Source organism: Megascapheus bottae, chromosome 2 (genome assembly GCF_031878675.1).
Source record: "Megascapheus bottae isolate mThoBot1 chromosome 2, mThoBot2.hap1, whole genome shotgun sequence".
Lineage (NCBI taxonomy): Eukaryota > Metazoa > Chordata > Mammalia > Rodentia > Geomyidae > Megascapheus > Megascapheus bottae.
This window is the reverse complement of record NC_143510.1, coordinates 90,482,074-90,502,180: the sequence shown is the minus strand read 5'-3', so window position 1 is coordinate 90,502,180 and position 20,107 is coordinate 90,482,074. Positions and strand designations below refer to the sequence as shown.

The window sequence follows — 20,107 nt, the reverse complement described above, 5'->3', positions numbered from 1 at the left end:
TTAGGTGTTGGCTCGTCTCTAAGGCAGGAGCAGATCTCTTCCTGTGTGGCAGCAAGGCACAAGTACCTGGGGTCTCCTCGCCCCATCCTTGTTCCGACGCTTACAGCTTTCACCCAGATATCTGGGCTGTGATCTGTCTGGCACTCAAGTCCTGAGAGGCCCCCAAGAGCAAGGACTGTGTCTCCTGCCTCATTCTGATTGTCAGTGCTTCTCACAGGATTGGTACACAGTAGGTGCTCAAGGGAGGTGTTCTGAACAACCCTTCCCAACCCCTTCATTTCTACCCCAAGGCCAAGTTCAAGCTCACAGGTCTAGGTCTAGGTCAAGATCAAACAGCTGTCTGGGAAAAGGGTGAATGGGTACTCTGGGCAGGGGCCTGGACCAGGGTGGATCACTTGAGCTCCAGACCTCTTTATAAATGGGTCCCACGTGATTTCATCACAGCACACAGGTGTAATAGACACATCATCCATCAGGCTTAAAATTATCGCGAGAGAGAGAGAGAGAGAGAGAGAGAGACAGAGAGACAGAGAGACAGAGAGACAGAGAGAGAGACAGAGACAGAGACAGACAGAGAGAGAGAGAGAGAGAGAACTGGGGCTTGAACTCAGGGCCTCATGCTCTGGCTTGGCTGTTTCCATTCAAGGCTGTCACCTCATCACTTGAGCTACAGCTCCACTTCTGGCTTTCTTTCTGATTAATTAGAGATAAACATTTCATGGACCTTCCTGCCTGGGTTGTTTTTTTTTTTTTTTTTTGCCGGTCCTGGGCTTGAGCTCAGGGCCTGAGCACTGTCCTTGGACTTTCTCAAGGCTAGAGCTCTACCACTTGAGCCTCAGCACCACTTCCGGCTTTTTTCTATGTATGTGGTACCGAGGAATCGAACCCGGGTCTTCATACATGCTCGGCAAGCACTTTAACCACTAGGCCAACTCCCGGCCCTGGGCTGGGTTTAAATGGAGATTCTCAGGTCTCAGCCTGACTCCTGAGTGGCCAGTTTTGATACTTGTATATCCGCACTTGTGAACCAGCTGCCACAGAGAAACAAACATTTCCAATACCCTTAAAAACATCCTACGCTTTTCTGGAATCCATTCTCCCTCTAATCATAGATGTGTCTCCAATTAACACAGGGGAAATGGAGAAAATGAGGTGTTTTTGTTTTCTGTTTGTTTGAATTTAGGGCCTGGGCACTATTCCTGAGCTCTTTTTGCTCAATGCTAGCATTCTATTGCTTTGAACCACAGAGCCACTTGTGGTTGTCTGGAGGTTAATTGAAGATATGAGTCTTATAGGCTTTGCTGCCAGCTGGCTTTGAACCATGATCCTCAGATCTCAGCCTTCAGAGCCGCTAGGATTATAGGTGTGATCCACCAGCACCCAGCAAAAATCGGAAGCTAAAGAGTCTTCCCAGAGACTCTTCAGGATTTGAACCAGCTATGCTTTAGGCTGTCTGCAGACCCTGAGCTAAGCTACCAAGTAGGAATTCCAGAGGGTGGGTGTTTATATGGAGGCTTCCCTTGGCTAGCTCCACCCAATGGAGGTCCAAGAAGAGGCAGTGGCTATCTCTGTGGGCATACAGGCTGGGTGCGAATAGGCTGGCACACCACAGCAATACATTTGGTACCAAGGGCATGTGCCAACTGTGTTAATCCAGAAGGCCAAGGTGCCCTAAACCCGGGAGGCAATGCAGTGTGCCTGGAGATGCTGGCCCCAGCAAGCCCGAGAGTGTGTGTGTGTGTGTGTGTGTGAGGCTGTCTCTGTGACAGTGACTGCTGAGTGCAGGGCCACAGCAGCTCCTGGGGAGCGGGAGTGGGGGGGGTGGGGGGTGGAAGATGTTAACTGCCTGAATGCTGGTGTGGGTGGCCCGCCCCTAGTCTGGAGCCTGGGGGCTGAGGGAGGTAAACATGGGGTGATGGCAGGCAGGCGGGAGCCTGGTGGCAGCCCAGCGAGGATGCTGCAGGGCTGTGGGGGTTTGTGTGACTTTGCAGTTCAACAAAATTCAATTCAGCCCAAGGTGGCAGAGCCTGTTGTATGCCAGCTAAGGAGGAGCAGCCGCAGAGGGCCTGCGGCTGAGTAGAGCCAGCTGCTGAGATCTGGAGGTCCACCTTGGCCTTGGCTTACAGCTCTCTGGCATTTCCTCCAAGGGAAGTGACTCGTCCAAGGTGACCCAGCTATCAGAAGCAGGGCAGGAACTGAATAGAAGCTGCCAGGCTGCAGGGCCCGAGTCCCTGGTCATCATGCCTGCTCCAGGCTGCAGATGTCTGGTCCTGGAGTGGGGGGGTTGGGGGGGGGGGGAGTGCTAGTCTAGCCCTGGAAATCGTCCTTTAAGCCCCGGGGTTCCTAGCCTGTCCTAGCTCTCTGCTTGGTGGGTTGAGCACTGGATGGCCCAGGTCATCTTTGCTTGGGGCCAGATTCATGGCCAGAAGGGGGCTACCTGGCTCTCAGAGACCCCCTGCGCGCCCAGCCCTCCTCTCGGCCCTCCCCCAGCGCCTTGCTCCCCTCCCCGCGCTGACTCTGGGCCAGAAGAGGAAAGGCTGGCTCCACCCACCCCTCGCACTCTGGCTTCTCCTTTATAAAGGCCGGAACAGCTGAAAGGGTGGCAACTTCTCCTGCGGCCAGGAGCGGCTCCCCGGCCTCCTCTGCTGCCTCCCTGCGGGTTCCCCTTCGGCCGCCAGCCGCCCAGCTTCCATTCCCGACAGATATTTTGCGCACACGCACATACACACACGCGCAAAGAGGAAAAAAAAAAACCCACCCTCCAGCCTCGTCGCAAAGAGAAAGCCGGAGCAGCCGCAGCCCGCAGAGGACGTCCAGGGCCGCTGGCCGGCGGGCAGCCTGGCAGACTGACCGACCGAGTCGCGCCGCGTCCACCTGTCGGCCGGCCCCGCCGAGTGCGCAGCGGGCACGCCGCGCGCGCGGAGCCGCCGTGCCCGCCGCCCGGGCCCCGCGCCAGGGCGCACACGCTCCCGGCCCGGGCGGGAGTTTGCACCTCTCCTTGTCCGGGTGCTCGGGCCACCGCTGCAGACAACTTTGGAAAAAGTTTTCCGGGGGACACTCGGGCTTGGAGGTAGCCAGCCCCGCGCTTTCTAACCCGGGGGGCCTTTCTAGAAAATGTTGCCGAAAAACTAAGCCGACGGGCAGAGAAAGCCGCCCAGCAGCCGGCGGGTGAAGACGACCGGTCGCCCGCCGCGTTCCCTCTCCTCTCCGAGGTTGGAGCCCCCCGCGCGCCCCCGCACGGCTGGACGCCTCGGCTGGTTCGCGACGCAGCCCCCTGGCCGTGGATGCTCGCGCGGGCTCGGGATCCGCCCAGGTAGCGGCCTCGGACCCTGGTCCCGTGCCCAGGATCTCCCCAGTCCCCCAGCGACGGAGCCCGGGGGCCATGCGGGCAAGCGGCGGCGGCGGCTGCAGCGGCCTGAGCGCCTGATCGCCGCGGACCCGAGCGGAGCCCACCCTCCTCCCCAGCCCCCCACCCTGGCCGCGGGGGCGGCGCGCTCGGTGTACGCGTCCGGGGCCCCGCGGGGCCGGGCCCGGCGTCGGCATGAATCGCTGCTGGGCGCTCTTCCTGTCTCTCTGCTGCTACCTGCGTCTGGTCAGCGCCGAGGTGAGTTGCGACGGCGGCCGGGGTTGCTCCCTAAATTCGCCGCCCCCACCCCCGTCCTCCCTGCGGCGAACTTTGGACCCCTGCAGCTCGCGAACTTGATGCCAGGCTCGGGGTGACCCTGAGGACTGGGAGGCGAGGTCCGTGGGGTGGGGGAGTCGGCGGCTCGGAGGAGGGGAAGGGGAGCCGCGGTGGGTTTCCTGCCCGTGGGTGAGCCTACATTTCCCCCAGCCTTTGGCGTTTGGGAAGGGCGTGTGCGGCCCTGCCCCCTCCCAGGAGCAGGGGGCAAGCCCCTTCTCCGCCGGCGGAGGGAGGCGGGCCGGTTCCCGGGGCGCTGAAGGCGGCGTGGCCTCCACAGCCCCCTTGGGCCCTTGCCTTGGCTTCGGATCTGCCCGGACCCCCACCTGCCCCCCCCACCCCCGGCCGGCCCCGGAGGTGCGAGTCTCCGCACCTGTGACATCCAGGGGCCCGGGTCCCACCCCGGCGGCTGCTGTGGGTTGGGGTGGGCACCTCGGGCCGCTCCGGGCATGCCCGGCACCGGGTAGGATTCGGGAGCAGCTTGTGCCTCGGCGCGCGGGGGTGGAGGGGTTGCAGAGGGACAGACAGGCAGACAGAACGCGTGGAGACGGAGGGCTGGGCGGGGGGGGGCCCTCCAGGAATCCAGACCCCGGGGCGGTGTGTGTGTGCCCGCGGCCCGGCCCTACCTGCGCCCGCTCCCCGCCGGAGGAAGTACCTCTCTCCCCCGCACGAAGGGTGCGGGGAGCGCCGCCCGCAGCGGCCTCGCCGGGGAGGAGGGGCCGGGAAGCGTCTGCCGAGCGAGCTGGTCGGGCCGGTGCCCCCCACCCCTGCCACCCTCACGTCGCAGTGAGTTAGCAAGTCGATCCGGAGCCCAGGTGGGGAAGGGGGCGGGCCGGGAGCGCCGCGTGCCCGCGTCCCGTCCCGCCTCCGCCGCCGCCAGCCGCCGCCCGGGCCCGGCACCTCGCCCGCCCCTCGCGCTCAGCCAGGCGCAGCCAGCCGCGCGGCCGCGAACGGGTTAAACCAACAGCTCCGAGGCCGCGGCCAGGCCTTGGGTCGCCGCCAGCGCAGGTTGTTTTGACCACGGAGGAGTCGTCGCCGTCTCCTTTTGTTCTCGGGGATCCTCGAGGGCCGCCGGCCTCCTGGCCTTGGGGCCCCGCCCTTCCGTGGCCACCCCGCGGGGCCCGCACCCGGGATGGAGAAGGCGAGGCTCGGCCTGGCGGCCTCCAGGGCCCTCGCGAACGCCCCCTCCCCGCCTCTCCCGCAGCCCGCTGTTGGGGAGGGGGCGCCGGCCGGCCCCAGCTGGCCGGGGGGACCTGGGGGGGCTGGCCTGGGGCCAGGGCGTCCTAGGAACGGCGGCGCCCCGCGGCTGCGCTCCGCAGCCCACCCCGCCCGGCCCCCCGACTTGCTCACTCACCCCACGCATGCACACTCGTGGCCGGAGGCGATGGTGCGCTCCGGCGGGCGGGCACGCAGAGCGGCGGGCACGCACTACCTCGGCCGGGTCGCGCGCCCGCCGCCGCCGCCGCGCCGCGGTGCACCCGCGGGACATGCGCGCGCGCGCAGCGCACACGCACGCACGCCGGGCCCGGAGCCCACGTGCGTGCACGCCCACGCACAGCCAGTGCCAGGTGTGGCCCCCGCACAACAGGTGGTCCCATGTGGGCCCTGACACCCCATGGCCGTGGCAGCGACCCCTTCCCCTCCTGAGACCCCAGGAGGTCCTGGCCCCACAGCACCCTATTATTATTATTATTGGGGGCGGGGGAGACCTGGTCAGAGCAGCTTGTTGGCCTCAAACCATACCCTTCCATGTTGGTTTGTTTTTAAGCACCACCCATATGTGGCAGTAAGTGGCAGATGTGTGTGAAGTGTGCAGGAACGCCTAGATCTTCTTTTCCACGGAGACAGGAGGGCTGCGGTCCACTGCACAGTGCTTCTTTCCCACCTTCCTCTTTGCCGGACCCAGTATGTTCTAGGGAGGCTTAACACGCCCAGGCCTCCCCTTACCTTTCCAGTTTCTGCCAACACAGACAGGGCTGCAGGAACCTATGACAGCCCTTAGTATTTTGCAGTTTACTGAGCATAAGACCTCCAGGAAGAAATCACCTGTCTTCCCCCCCACCCCCCCTCAGGCCTCAGTCCTAACTGCCAGTGCAGGGGGCTTCAGGGAGAGAAGGCTTTCTGCTGGCCAGGTCCCCATTCACACCTTACTTGGATGAAGGTATTGATGGAGCCTCAGCAATCTGGAAGAAGTCTGGAAGACCTGAGGCAGGGCTGGGAGGGTCCCCTCTCTGTCAGCTGAGCTAATTTCCCAGAAGATGACTCTGTCACATGATGCTCAGCTCAGCACCTTGTTGCCGGGAAGCAACAGAGGGACCCACAGGTTCCAGCCACCCGGCTTCCTCCTGGTTTGCTAGAAGCTTGCAGGGGGTGGGAAACACCTTCCTGGAATCCCCCCCTGCCGCGCCCCCCCCAGCTCCAGAGCTGAGAAGGTCAAAGTCAGACAGAATTCGGAGGTTCTGGTGTAAGATCCTGCAAGTGTGTGTGTGTCTGCATGTGTGTGTCCAATGCAGAGGAAAACTGATCTGAGATATTTACCTGCATCCCTGGAAATGTCTTCCCTTCTTTTGCAGATGGCTTTCTCTGCCAACCATTTTCTTTTACTGTATCACAGTAGTAGGACTTGAACTTAGTATCTAGGGGCTGTCCCTAAGCTTTTTTTTTTTTGCTTGAGGCTATGCTCTACCACTTGAGTTACAACTCCATTTCTGGCTTTTTGCTGGTTAATTGGAGAGAAGGATCTCAGGGACTTTTCTGCCAGGGTTGGTTTCAAGCTGTAATGCTCAGATCTCAGCCTCCTAAGGGATGTGTGCCACTGGTCCGGGGCTGACAGTCACTTTTATTTTCTGTATTATTTACCTGCTTTCCCTGGCAGAAGAGAGACTGGACTAGAGTTTTGTCTTGGTCACCCTGGGTGAGGGAGGTACCTGAAGCTTGGTGGACTGTCAGCAAACAGGATAGAAAGGACAATGTGCATTTAGTAGGGGATGTGGGAGACTGGGCTGTGTAAGCATAGCCTGAGCGTGGTCCCATGTGGCATACTGCCCTCCCCTGGGCATCCATCTTCCCGCCCGCCTCCTCTGGGTGAGAGACTGGCATGTTTTTCCCTGTCACTATTGGGAGGGGATGGAGGGGAAGACACAGATGGGAAAGCAGGCTGTAAAGGTTCTGTGTCTCTAACCGGGCCTCAATTCCCACCTCTTAAAACAGAGCAACTTGAGTTAGAACCATGGGCAGCCATGGCCTGGAACCTCCAGGATTACAGGGAGCAGCCAGCCCGGCCCTCTGCTTCCTCTGGCTCCAGTTGGCTGTGGGGGAGGCTGGTGGGAGGGAGAGTCCCTGGAGCCATGAAAAAGGGAACTGATGGGTGAGAGAAGCTACTGCAAATGGCTTCTGTGCTCTGCCCTGTCAGGGCTTCTTCAAAGGCTTGGCTTTGGTATCCAATCTAAATAAGGCCTGAGACTGGCCTTGTCAGTCTCTGCCAGCCACAGACAACGCCCCTGGGTGCTGGGCTGAGGGCCTGTCTCTCTTAGAGGAGTGGCAGGAGGCTGCGCGCGGCGTGTGTGTGTGTGTGTGTGTGTGTGTGTGTGTGTGTGTGTGTGTGCGCGCGCGCGTGTGTGTGTGTGTGTGTGTGTGTGCGCGTGTGTGGTGTGTGCTTGGCCCAGGTGGAGGGTGGAGCTCAAGCCCCTTTGATCTGCCAGTCCTGTTGGGAGCAGGTAACTCACCTGGGCTCACACTCCCTTGTGCCCTTCCTACCTCTTGGCAGCTGGGGAGGGGAATGGGGTGGGGAGAAGGCTGTTTGCCTTGGCTTCTAGATTTGGCTTTGCCCAAATGCTTTCCCTGCCACGCCCTGGCCCTTCCAGAGCCCCAGGCCTGAGATCTGGGGCAGCTTCTTCACAGTGCCAGGTTGCCTTTCCTGTGGCCACGGGTCAGAGCCTATGGCCAGGAAACCACTGTGCAACCTCCCACGCCCCAGGACATCGAATCCTAAAGCTGACCACAGGTGGACTGTCCCCACCTCCACTGCCGGTGGAAGTCCCGGAAGGGACTAGCCAGCCTACATCACACCAGTGGTGTCAGCATGGGGCCAGGGTGTCGTTTCCTGTGTCCCAGTACACCCCCCACCCACCCACTGTCACCACTGAAAACATTCTGGGCTGGTGGCCCCCCAGGCACATGTGCCACTAGCTGCTGCCCTCACAGGAGCCATACTGCAAGAATTATTGATGATGACAATAGTAACTAATTAAGTACCCATCATTTGCTGGGTAATTATGCCTCCTGGTAACACTGAATGAGGTATCATTAGCCCCATTTGAAGGATGAAGTGAAGAGGTTTTGTTTTTATTTATTGTTTTTTGTGGGACAGGGGGCTTGAACTTGGCCTGGGAGCTGTCCCTAAGCTCTTCAGCTCAAGGCTAACTCCCTACCCTTGAGCCAAAGCCCCATTTCCTATTTTCTAGAGATTAATTGTACATAAGAGTCTCAGGGGAGCCGGGAGTTTGGCCTAGTGGTAGAGTGCTTGCCTAGCATGCACAAAGACCCGGGTTTGATTCCTCGGTACCACATACATAAAAAGAAAAAAAAAAAAAAGAAAACTGGATGTGGTGCTGAGGCTCAAGTGGTAGAGCTCTAGCCTTGAGAAAGTCCAAGGACAGCGCTCAGGCCCTGAGCTCAAGCCCAGTACTGGCCAAAAAAAAAAGTCTCAGGTCCTTTTGTGCCTGGACTGGCTTTGAACTTTGATCCTCACATCTTAGCCTCCTGAGTAGCTAGGATTACAGGTGTGAGCCACTGTGCCCAGCAGCAGAGAGTTTTGGTACTCTGAGGATTCAAGTTTTTCCGCCTCTGTCCTCATGAGATTTAGGACTAGAGATTTCTCTCTAGCTGCCCTGCACAGCCTGGTAAAGACTCAGCTCTGCTACTACACTAGCTGTCTAGGCTTGTGGTTCCTTGTTCCAGTTCTCTAAGCCTCTGTTTTCTCATCTGGTAGATGGGGATAAATAGTGCCAGCCTCTTGGAGGCTGTAGTTGTACAGTCTTCTGCTAGCAGACTGTCAGGCTTGCAGCCAGCAGCTGGGAAATGTTACCAAGGCCAGTCCAGGTGGGAGGCTCTCTACGTAAGAGAAGACCCTAAGGAGAAACGTAGAGTCCCTCATGCTCCTTAACAGCATTTATTGAGCACCTACTGGATCCCTTCCTCACCTCCAACCAAGCAAAAGGGTGGAGAAACTGAAGTAGAATGGGCCTCTTCGTGCCCCAATCCGTGGGGTCCTCTGCGTGCGTGTGTGCATGCGTGTGTGTGCGTGCGTGCACAGGATATGTTATGTGCATTGCTGTGGCATCCTATCAATTCCCTCTGCCCATCAGTACCTGGGGCATCTGACTGCAGCCCCATCCACTCCTCACCTCTCAGGACCTTTGGTATCAAGCCCTTGGGACTGCAGGGACCACTGTGGCTGTTGTGGCCATGACCTTCCTGTAAGGCTGCCCTCATGGGACTGCGGGTTCCCTGGAGGAAACTGGTTAGTGAGCCCTGTTAAAACACTTATTAAGTTTCAAGTGTGTGTGGTGACAGGCCAGAGGGGCTCTAAAAATAGGCTTTGGTTGGGCCTGGGGTACGGGGTAAGCTTTCAGGTTTCCCGGCGCTGTGTGAGGATTCCCTTCTCTCCTCTTTCAAGTGAGACTAAATCGGTACCACGGGAACACGTGACTGGCCTGGACCACACTGCACGCATCGATTATGCAACCCTCATACTAGATGCAGGGGTACGGCTCTGCCGTCACAGTCAAATGGAGCTTCTGATAATGGGCTGGCTGTAGGCCCCTGGGCACAGAGTGCCCCTTACTTGGGCCTCTGTTTTCTGATCTGTAAAGTGGGGATAATTGGGTCTCTTGTGAGGAGTGCTGCCCGATGTGGAGAGAGAAACAGAGAGAAACCAGATTGTTGGAGCCTTCTCAGAACCTGTAGTCTTAGGGAAGGAGACAGATGGAGACAAACGAGTCTAGCTGGGAGCAAGCTGGGGTGCTGTTTGGGGCGTGGGGTGTAGCATCTGAGCTGGGTCTTAGCTGTTCAGTCCTCCAGGCCCTTGAGTTTCTGGTTGTCATCCTGGATCCCGCCTGCCTCCAGCCTGGCTATCTGTTGGTGACAGAGGATCCTGTAGGAACTTTCCACGGGAGGAAATATGAGGCTGGCAGAGGCCCCCTCTGCCTCCTCCCTCAGCTCCTGGTGTCTCCCTGGCAGGGGGACCCCATTCCTGAGGAGCTTTATGAGATGCTGAGTGACCACTCCATCCGCTCCTTCGATGACCTCCAACGGCTGCTGCACGGAGACTCCGTAGGTAAATCAGATCCTTGTCCATAATTCTGGCCTCCCTAGGTATCAGGGGAGCTGGGAAGGGCGGGGCCTGGGCCCCTTTCCCTTTGGCACCCAGAAGCCAAGGCCCAGGTACATCCCTGGGAGGGCCTGCCACGCCCACTGGGGCAGGGTGGAGTGTGCAGATGGGTCAGTACCTGGGATGTGGGTGTGGCAGGAGGAACACCCATGTGTGGCTTTGGCTGGGAGCAGCTGCTGGGGTGCCTGGAGCAGGGCGGGTGGGGAGAAGGTGCCCAGGGCACGCGCCAAGTATTTAGCCAGGGAGGGTGGTGACAGAGGAGTCATCTCCCTTCCCCCCCTCCCCGGCCCAGGGCCTGGTGTACGAGGTCTCCTAGGGACACCTGACTGGAACCAGCTGGCAGCCCTGCCCGTGCCCAACAGTGAGAGAGCAGGCTCTACAAGGGGGCACGTGCTCTGTGGCACACACGTGGCCGGGCCAGCGGGCTGGGCTGGGAATGTATTTATAAATGCTGTCTTCAGAGCAAATTCCATTCTATTCTAACCTCTGGCCTGGTCCCTGGAGCCCTGGTCAGCACCCTCCCCCCACCCCCGGGTCCCTTCCCTCTGGGGTCTGTCTCTTTGTCACTTTGTAATCCTTGCCCAGACGCTATCTACGGGGGAACAGCATTTCCTGCCTTTGTTTCCTCTCCCCATTGGGCCCCTGGCTCCTTCTCAAAAGCATTCCCGGGCCCTTTCAATCCTGCCTGGACTGGGGTGTGTGGGGGGTGACGAGGCAGGCAGGAGGGGGCCCAGCTGTGCCCACCTATTGTTCACCAGCCCCCCCACCCCCACAACTCCCACACCCCCCACCCATGCCTGACTGGCCAACCCCAGCCACACAATGGGGCAACTTCCAAATTTAGCCTTTCTGCTGTTCCTCTCCACCAGCTCCCCTCCACACCCCTGGTGGGGGTCGGCATCTTGGGCATGAGGTTTTCAATAGCCTGCCTGTTTCGAGGCAACCATGAGGCTATTTTTTCCTAATCAACTTAACCTTTCCACAAAGCCCATCTTTCCCCATCTCCTCCCCACCAGGGACATTCCAGAGATGGTAGGGGAGAAAGGAAGGGAGCAAGAGGGACAGACAGACACACTGACGCTGACGTAGGAGCCGTGGAACTGGACGGAAGTGGGCCAGTCACAGGCTACCCACAGGACAGTCTTCTCCAAACAGGATCCCCTGGATCCTGGACAAGGGGCGCGGCCCTTGACAAAGACAGGAGCCTTTGTCTTTGATGGGACCAGTGGGCTGGGGGGGGGGGGAGTGTGAGCTGTGAGACAGAGGGGCTGGAGGCTGTTTCCTAGGACAGACAGAGCTATCCACCTCAAGGTCAAGTTCAAAGCCACTTCCTCCCAATTGAGTTCCGTGGCAGGGTGCTGAAGGAAAGAGTACTGGAGTACTGGAGGAGAGGGACCTGGCTTGGAGGAGGGAGCAGAGGAAGGGCATGGAGGAAGGAAAGCTAAAGCTTAGAGAAAGCAGGAGGGAGGCAGGAGCTGGTAGCTTATGGCTGTAATCTTACTCAGGAGGCCAAGGTCTGAGGGTCAGGAAAGTCCAAGAGACCCTTGTCTCCAATTAACCGCCAGAAAAGCCTGAAATGGAGCTGCAGCTCAAGTGGTAGAGCGCTAGCCTTGAGCAAAAAAGCTCAGGGACAGGGACAGTGCCCAGGTCCTCTGAATTTAGGCTCTAGGACTAACATGTGCATGCACGCACACACACACACACACACACACAGGGAAACATGGAGGATGGGATCAAGGCAGAGACCAAGACCCAGCAAGGCTGATGTTCTTCCTCCTCACTTCCGGCAGGCTAGTCCTGGGAGTTGAACTCAGGGCCTGGACACTGTCCCCAAGATGCTGTACTCAAGACTAGTGTTTTACCACTTGAGCCACAGCTCCACTTTTGGCTTTTTCTGCGAGGTGGTACTGAGCTTCATACATTCTGGGCAAACACTCTACCACTAAGCCACGCTCTCAGCCCTCCTTTGCCTCCTTTGCCTCCAGCTCCCATCCCATCCCTCTCCACCCTCTCCCCAGCGCAGCAGGGCTATTGTCCAGGCTCTGGAGGGGCTGTCGTTCAGGGCCTGCCGGCCCCCCGGGAATTCTGGGAATTTCTCTGTTCAGCACTTCCTATGGGAACAGGACTCTGTGGAGGGCACTGGGAACAGTGGCCAGTGCTCTGGGTCCCTGCCCCACCCTAGAGGCCAAGGAGGTTCACTTACAGTAGCTAAGGGAAAGGGCTATTTTTAACTCCATGGACATGGGTTCTGGCCAAAAAAATGTGGCTGAAAGAACCCAGAATGGAGCTAGAGCCCCCAAAGATGCAGTCTCTATCCCCTAGCCACTTCAGCTTCTGGGGAGGGGGTGTCCTTGCCTAGACACCCTGGTTTCCACAGAGTTAAAGGGAAAATGGTAATTTGAGGTGGGCCTTGCCTTGTCCATCCTCACCCCGTGTTGAGTGACCTATCCTGGCCCAAAGGGTCTGACTGTGCTTTCTCTTGCAGATGAAGATGGGACTGAGTTGGACTTGAACTTGACCAGGTCACATTCAGTAGGGGACCGTGAAAGCTCATCTCGAGGGAGGAGGAGTCTTGGTAAGCCCAGGGCCCCAACAGCATTTCCTCATAAAGAGTGCGGCCAGCAAAAGAGACCTGAGCCATGCAGGTTGTCTGAGGGCTTGGAGGTCATTCCCAAATCCCTTCCCTCCTCACGCTGAGCTGGATGAGGAGCGAGGCCATCACTGGACTTGAGTCATTTTGTCCCACGTCCTCATGCCATGTTTTCTAAATATAGTTCTTTTTACACTCAGTTATTCCTTTAGCTCTGAAGTAGACAGATAAACCCAATTCCCCAGAAGTGTTCCACAGTTCCACAAGTAGGTGGGGCCATACAGCTTAGAAGTGGTACCATCCAGTTCCAACCAGGGTCTCTCACTTGAACCCAGTGCTGTCCCTGGTAGGCTGCATGTTTCCATGGTGACCTAGGAATGCCCATGGCCTAGGGCAGGCACAGCAGAACTTGGTATCACTGTTCTAGGCCACCTACATGGAACTATGTTCTTGATGGAGGGCAAAACAAGCTGGTAGATAGATCACCAGGCTCCAGGACGCCATCCCAGGAGAGGCAGGTGTCTACCTGTGCTTTACCACCTGTACTCTCCAAAACATTGAAGATGTGCTGGTGGAAGCTACACAGAGCTCTACTCCGCTAGGCGCTGGTGGCTCACACCTGTAATCCTAGCTATTCAGGAGACTGAGATCTAAGGATCACAGTGCAAAACTAGCGGGGTCAGGAAAGTCTGTGAGACTCTTAACGCCAATTAACCACCAGAAAATTAGAATTAGAGCTGTGGCTCAAAGTGGTAGAGCACTAACCTTAAGGAAAAAAGATCAGGGACAGCATCACCCAGGCCCTAAATTCAAGTCCCATGATTGGAAGATGAGGGAGGGCGCGTTCATTTTGTTGGCTGACACTCAGTTTCTCCTTGGTCAAGGATCTGCTGTGAGCTGTGAGTAGGACTTCTCCTCCTCTGCCTCCCTAGAGCATAGGGGAGGGGTTGCCCGTGGCATCAGTGAGTGCAGGGAGGCTTTGAAAGGCACAGCCTAACCTCAGCCTTACAGAACCGTGTGCATGGCCGCTGGGTACCGTAGGATACCCCCTGGAGGCTTTGGGTGGGGCAAACCCCTGTAGGAATTGGGGAACACAGAACACCAGAGCATGGGCATACACCGAGAGCCTGCCACATGCCCCATCTTGAATGATCCCACCTGATCCTCGCCATGGTTCTTGGGGGCGAGGTGTAGATCTCTGTTCTGAGCATGGCCCAGCCGCCTGCCCAAGTCCCACGGCCAGTGTCTGACAGGTCCTGCCGCTTCCTTCAGGTTGAAGGCTGTGGGAAGGGGGGTTCAGGTGCTCCAGCCCCCAGCAACCCCTCCTGGTGCTGCCTCCTCACCCCACCCCACCCCACCAGGTTCCCTGACGGCAGCAGAGCCGGCCATCATCGCCGAGTGCAAGACGCGCACCGAGGTGTTCGAGATCTCGCGGCGCCTCATCGACCACGCCAATGCCAACTTTCTGGTGTGGCCGCCCTGCGTGGAGGTGCAGCGCTGCTCCGGCTGCTGCAACAACCGCCACGTGCAGTGCCGCCCCACGCAAGTGCAGCTGCGGCCCGTGCAGGTGCGCAGCCCCACCCGGCGAGCCCCGCCCCTGCGATGCTCCGCCCCCTCCGAGGCCACGCCCCAGATGCCACGCCCCCGCCCGGCCCACAGCGCTGGCCACGCCCACGGCGCTGGCCACGCCCACGGGTTCTGTCCCATCCACAGGCCACGGCCCCGCCTCAGGCCGTGGCCAGGGCCAGCGTTGGTACCCACGCCTGCCTAGTGTGTCCCTAGGTCAGTCCAGAGAGGACTGCCCTTGGGGACACTCTAAACTGATGTGTTGATGCCAACCCAGCCCAGATAACTGTCACCCACGGCCCATACAGCCAGGTTAGCGCTGCGTCTCCCATACCCAGGGAGAAAAATCCCAGGATGTTCCTTGGAGAGCCATGTATCTAAACGCTTTTTGACCCTTGCTTTTGTAGCAAGCTGTGTCTTGAGCAAGGACAAGGAGAACCCTCTTGGTGACAGACACTGCAACAGCCACAGCAGTGTCCCTGCAGATGTCCCCGGGAGCCACTGCACAGGACACTGGTCCCTAGGAGAAGGCCGAGCAGAGGCTGCGCCGGTTGCTCTGCCCTCTCCCCTTGCAGGGCAGCCTTCTACGTGTGCTATGGCTACTTAACCACATTCCCTTCTCCTGCCGCTGTCCCTGTTTGGCCCAGAGCCCAGATGCAAATGCCACACTCCACTCCAGGGCCCACTGGCACGGTATCTCCTGTGCCTGTGCTTCCAGTTCTGTGGATGGGCATCTGACAGCTGACCTCCCCCCCCCACTTCCTTCCAGATAGCCGTCCACCCTCTGCCACAGCCCCTGGCCTTGGCTGGTGCTCCAGGCATGTGCGCTGTGCAGGCATTGAACTTCATCCGGAAATACTTTTCCCTCTCTGGGGGAGCCGGGGGCTGTGCAAAGCCAGAGGCCAGATCTGCCAGGTCGGCCAGGTCCAAGAGCTTGTTTTGATGGAAAAACTGCAACAGGAGTAGAGGGCAAGGCCCTGTGTTTGTTTAGGCTCGCATGCTTGCTGCTCTTTCTAGGAAACCTCTCCAGCATGGATGGGTAGGAGGGGCTGGCAGTGCGGTGGCCTGGGCTCTGTCCCACGTGGCCTCAACAGAGGGGTTCTATGGCTATGCCCTCCAGGTGAGAAAGATCCAGATTGTGCGGAAGAAGCCGACCTTTCAGAAGGCCACAGTAACCCTGGAGGACCACCTGGCGTGCAAATGTGAGATGGTAGCACCTGCCCGGCCTGTGACCCGAAGCCCCGGAGGGTCCCAGGAGCCACGAGGTAGTCTCCTCCTGCCCCCCAGAACCACGGGAATTGTGGGGGGCTGTTTACAATGGATTTGGCACACTCTGGTTGCATGTTACCTGAGCTCTTCATCTCACTGAGAATAATCTAGATTGCTCCCAGCTGGAAAGGCCCAGTCCTTGATTGGCACTCTGGCCTTGCTGGCAACCAATTCCCTTTACTTAGGTCATCTCAGCCTGATCCGTGTCTTTAGCCTAATACTGTCCTGTTTCAGGCCTTTCATACACCGATATCTGTTTTGGATCTGTCCCCTAGCCTAGCCCATCCTCATCTTCATTTGGGTCTTAGTTCAGAAGCTACTTTCTGCTACAGGCAGAGAGGCCAGCCACCATTTCCAGCCAGGCCACCACAGCCCACTGCTTTGCTTAAAGAATAGTGTTGGCGTCAGATATTTGACAGTCTACTCTGGCAATAAGGAATCAGATTTTTGTGACCTTACAGAGGAAAGTAGGTATTAGTGAGAAAATGCCACTGGAGAGAGACTGGGTTTTGGATTTTTTTTTTTTTTTTGGTGCTAATACTGGGGGCTTGAACTGGGCACTGAATCAGCTTCTTCACTCAAGCCTGATACTCTACCACTTGAGTCAAAAGCTTCTGGCTTTTTTGCTGGTTAATAGGAGATAAGAGTCTCAATCCTCAGATCCCAACCTCCTTAGTAGCTAGGATTACAGGGACGAGCCACCATTTCGCTTCAAGACTTGAATCTGGTGTACAGAAAAACTGATAATCTGCCTGGGACAGTTTTGGAGGTAGTGAACACCAGTGACTGCAAGTAGGGCTGGGTATCCATGCCACCTGGGTACCAGAGGTGGGGTTCATGCGCCCATCAGATGGATGAGTGGAATTGAATTCTGGGACTGCCTTTCAGTTTTCAGAGTTTCAGTCACAGGGCAATAAGGTTCGAATTGAAAGAGATCCTGAGAATGGCTGGTGCCCCCTCCCTCCCCTCATTTACCTAGGGGGGGAGCTAAGGGCCAGAGGTTCTGAAACCTTCCTCGGGTCACATAGCCCATCCGTGCCCATCAGGAAGAGGAATCTGACTCTGGCAACTCTGTCTGGCTATCATCATATGTGTCTGTGTGTGTATTTTAAGGCATTTTCATTTTTAGCACTGACAAATTCCTTTCTTTCTTTCTTTCTTTCTTTCTTTCTTTCTTTCTTTCTTTCTTTCTTTCTTTCTTTCTTCTTCCCAGTCCTGGAGCTTGATTAAGACTCAGAGCCTGGGCACTATTCTTGTACTTTCTCAAGGCTAGCCCTCTCCCACTTGAGCCACTACACCACTTTTGGCCTTTTCCATATATTTGGCACTAAGGAAACCAACCCAGGTCTTTGTACAGCTAGGCAAGCACTCTACTGTTAGGCCACACTCCTGGCACCCAGTGAAAAGTTTCATCCAGAATGAGATCCTTGCAAGTCAGTCTAGCGTTATAGTCTTAGCTGTTGGAATGCAGAAAGGATAAAGGTTTTAGTGATGGTTGCATGGTGCTAAAGCCTAACTTAGAATCCACATCTTATAATGCCAGTGCTGAGTTCTTTGGGCTGTGTCTCTTCTCTCAGATATGTGTGGTGAGGATCAGATCATTAAATGGATAGAATTAAATGGATAGAACTCATAACTGACAGGTTGTTTGGTTGGGTTTTTTTTAATGACTTATTTAGATTCAGTTTAATTGAAAGGAACTGACACTTGGTGAGGTACCAAATGTTCGTGGGGGGGGGGCTTGAACTCACTTGGCTTTTTCACTCAGGCAAATTGGATAACTGGAGATAAAAGTCTCAGATTTGAGCTGGGAATGTGGCCTGCCTAGCATGCATGAAGCCATGAATTCGATTCCTTAGTACCACATAATTAAAAAGAGCTGGAAATGGAGCTGTGGCTCAAGTGGTAGAGTGCCAGCCTTGAGCAAAAGAAGCTTAGGGACAGTGCCCAGGCCCTGAATTCAAGCCTCTCGACTGACCAATTAAAAAAAAAAGAAAAAGAAAAAGAAATGTTAAAGTCTCAGATTTTTTTTTTCTTCGGCTGACTTCTAACTTTGGTCCTCAGATCTCAGCTTTCTGTAACCTTTGCTGGGTTACAGCCATGAGCCACTAGGGCCTGACTTATGGCTGGCACTTACCCATAGCTTCAGCCCCCGGGTCACAGCTTTTCTCTTGTTATGGACAGACAGCCGTCTAACCCTCACATCCTGTGAACAAGCCTCTGGAGATCCCAGGCAGAGGTGGAAAGATCTAGGTTTAAGGTCTGTCGTGGATCCCCCCATCTCACACAGCACCTAAGAGAGCCTGGGCTGTGTGTGTGGTTCAGCCCTCTGCCTGGCATTCAAGTGGCTGAAGGAGACTCTGCTCCCTGGGGAGTGTGGGTGCCGCCCAAGGCAGCTGAGGCTAGACCTGGGAAAGAAGACAAGCTGATCTCAGAGGCCACCAGCTGCTGCCAGCTGCTAGTTTCCTGTTGCTCTGGGCCCAGTGGCTGGTAACCGCAGCCCTAAGCTGGCCGGGTCTGTGAAGACCAGGAAGGGCTGATTTTCTTGGTCTCTGATTGCGGTTCAGTAGGAGCGTGGTTAGGGTTAGCACAGCTGGAGTCCCCGGAGTCCAGGAGAGCCAGTCCTCACCTGGCCTTTCCAGCAGGACAGGCAGACTCTTTTGGAGGATGAGAAGTGGGGTGGGGTAGGTACCAGGATTTGAACTCAGGGCCTTGTGCTTGCTAGACTGGCACTCTACCACTTGAGCCACACCTCTGCCCTATGCAGACTTCTCATGACAGACAAGGTCTCCAGAGGGCCAAGGTGAGGGCTGCACAGCCCCATAGCTGCCTTGTGTCAGCTGCTGAGGAAAGGGAAAAAAAATCCCGACCCTCAGCCCTGGCTAATGATGAGGAACTGAAAACCACGTTTAACCCACCCCTCTCTGGTTCAGGCGCTCGGCAAAGAGCATTTCCTGTGCAGGGCCAGTCTGGTTTTTTTGGGAGGGTGGGGTGGGGGGGAAGCATCTCACAGTGACCCGTTTCACGGATGGAGAAACTGAGTTCAGGGTGGCTCAATGGCCCAGCCTGTCTGCCTCCCCCCACCCTTCTCAGCCTGATAGAGACCAGGAGAGCTTCCCCCAGGCCTCGATGTGGGGCCCTAGGGCTGTCCATGTGCTAACCAGCTCTTTCTTCTTGGCAGCTAAGACACCCCAAACTCGGGTGACCATTCGGACGGTGCGAGTCCGCCGGCCCCCCAAAGGGAAGCACCGGAAGTTCAAGCACACGCATGATAAGACGGCACTGAAGGAGACGCTGGGGGCCTAGGGCGTTGGCAGGGGAGCGCGGGCAGGTGAGCGCTGCTGGGAAACAGGCCTGTGGCTTGGGCGGGAGGCTCCATGAGAGAAATGCACCCCCCCCCCCCGACTCTCCTGCCCTGGGCCCTGTGGAAATCAGTGTGGCTGGTCCAGTGCCCCGAGAACCCTGGCCCTGGCACATGGGGCGTAGGAGTGACGCAGTCCCCTTCGTCGGCTCTGACTTTGTGTTCCTCTGCTTGGCCCGCAGGGTTATTTAATATGGTATTTGCTGTATCGCCCCCATGGGGTCCTAGGAGTGATAATGTTGTCCCCTCATCCGTCTGTCTCGATGCCTGATTCGGACGGCCAATGGTGCTCCCCCCACCCCACGTGTCCGTCCGTCCGTCCATCCAACCGTCCACCAGCGGCTTCCTCAGTGGCTTCAAGGCAGCTCCAGGAGGAATCACAAGGACTGAACCCCCTCGCTTCATCTTCCCTTGACCCCAGGAACCTGGACAAGAGTGCAAGAAACTGATGGGGTCAGGGGCTTCCCGCCTCGCCCCCTCGCCTGGCTTCGCCACCTCCCCCCCAGCAGTGGGTCCTGGGTGGCCTGGGAGCCCCCCCCAGCACTGAGGACCCCTGGTTAGCCTGAGGCCACCCACACCTCCAGACTGGTTGGGATACCTTTGTAGCTAAGACCACATGGGGAGCACAGACTAGAAAACTCCCCCCGACCCTACCGTGCCCAGGTCCCCCACAGTTTCATGGTGTACGCATGAAGTCTGCAGAGGCGTGGCCTCTCCTGGGCAGGTGGCCAGTGGGCTGCACGCACAGCGGTGGAGTCTGGTCAGGAGGCGAATGTAGCCGGTGACCCACCGCCCCTGCCTCCTCCTCTACCTCCACCCTGTGTCTTCTCTATTCCTGGCTCTTCAGTTTGCTCTTGGAGCCCCCGCTGCTCCCATCACCCTGTATCACCCCAGTCACCCTTCCCCAAGGGCAGAAGATCTGCCCATCGTAGCTCACCCCAGGCCAGACAGCCAAGCAAGGCTGTACAGAGCATGCACGGTGCGCGTGCATTGCAGGCAGGGAGCACGAGCTACATCCTGGACAGGGCGGGCGTGCTCACCATGGCTTCTGGCAGATGGTAGGTCACACAAAGGCTCTCTGAGGCCTGGCAGTGCCCTGGCCCAGCCTGTGGCTTGGATGGGGGAAGATAGGAGTTGTGGGGGGAGAGGACAGAGATGGGACACGCAGTTAGCCATGGCCTCCCTCTTCCCAGCTGTTCCCTTCCTGGCAGCTGTGCGAAGCCTGGAGGTCCCCAGGGAGGGGCAGCCCTG

General features: G+C 57.5%; 1 protein-coding gene across 1 annotated transcript; it reads left to right on the top strand.

Annotated features, from left to right (window-relative positions):
• Positions 1 to 2,585: 2,585 nt before the first annotated feature.
• Pdgfb (platelet derived growth factor subunit B) lies at positions 2,586 to 19,501 on the top strand. The gene is made up of 7 exons (XM_090328729.1): positions 2,586 to 3,604; positions 9,920 to 10,016; positions 12,556 to 12,645; positions 14,022 to 14,227; positions 15,347 to 15,494; positions 18,677 to 18,826; positions 19,039 to 19,501. The coding sequence occupies exons 1-6, from the start codon at positions 3,542 to 3,544 to the stop codon at positions 18,799 to 18,801; spliced, it is 729 nt and encodes a 242-aa protein (XP_090184855.1). The 5' UTR covers positions 2,586 to 3,541; the 3' UTR covers positions 18,802 to 18,826; positions 19,039 to 19,501.
• Positions 19,502 to 20,107: the final 606 nt, after the last annotated feature.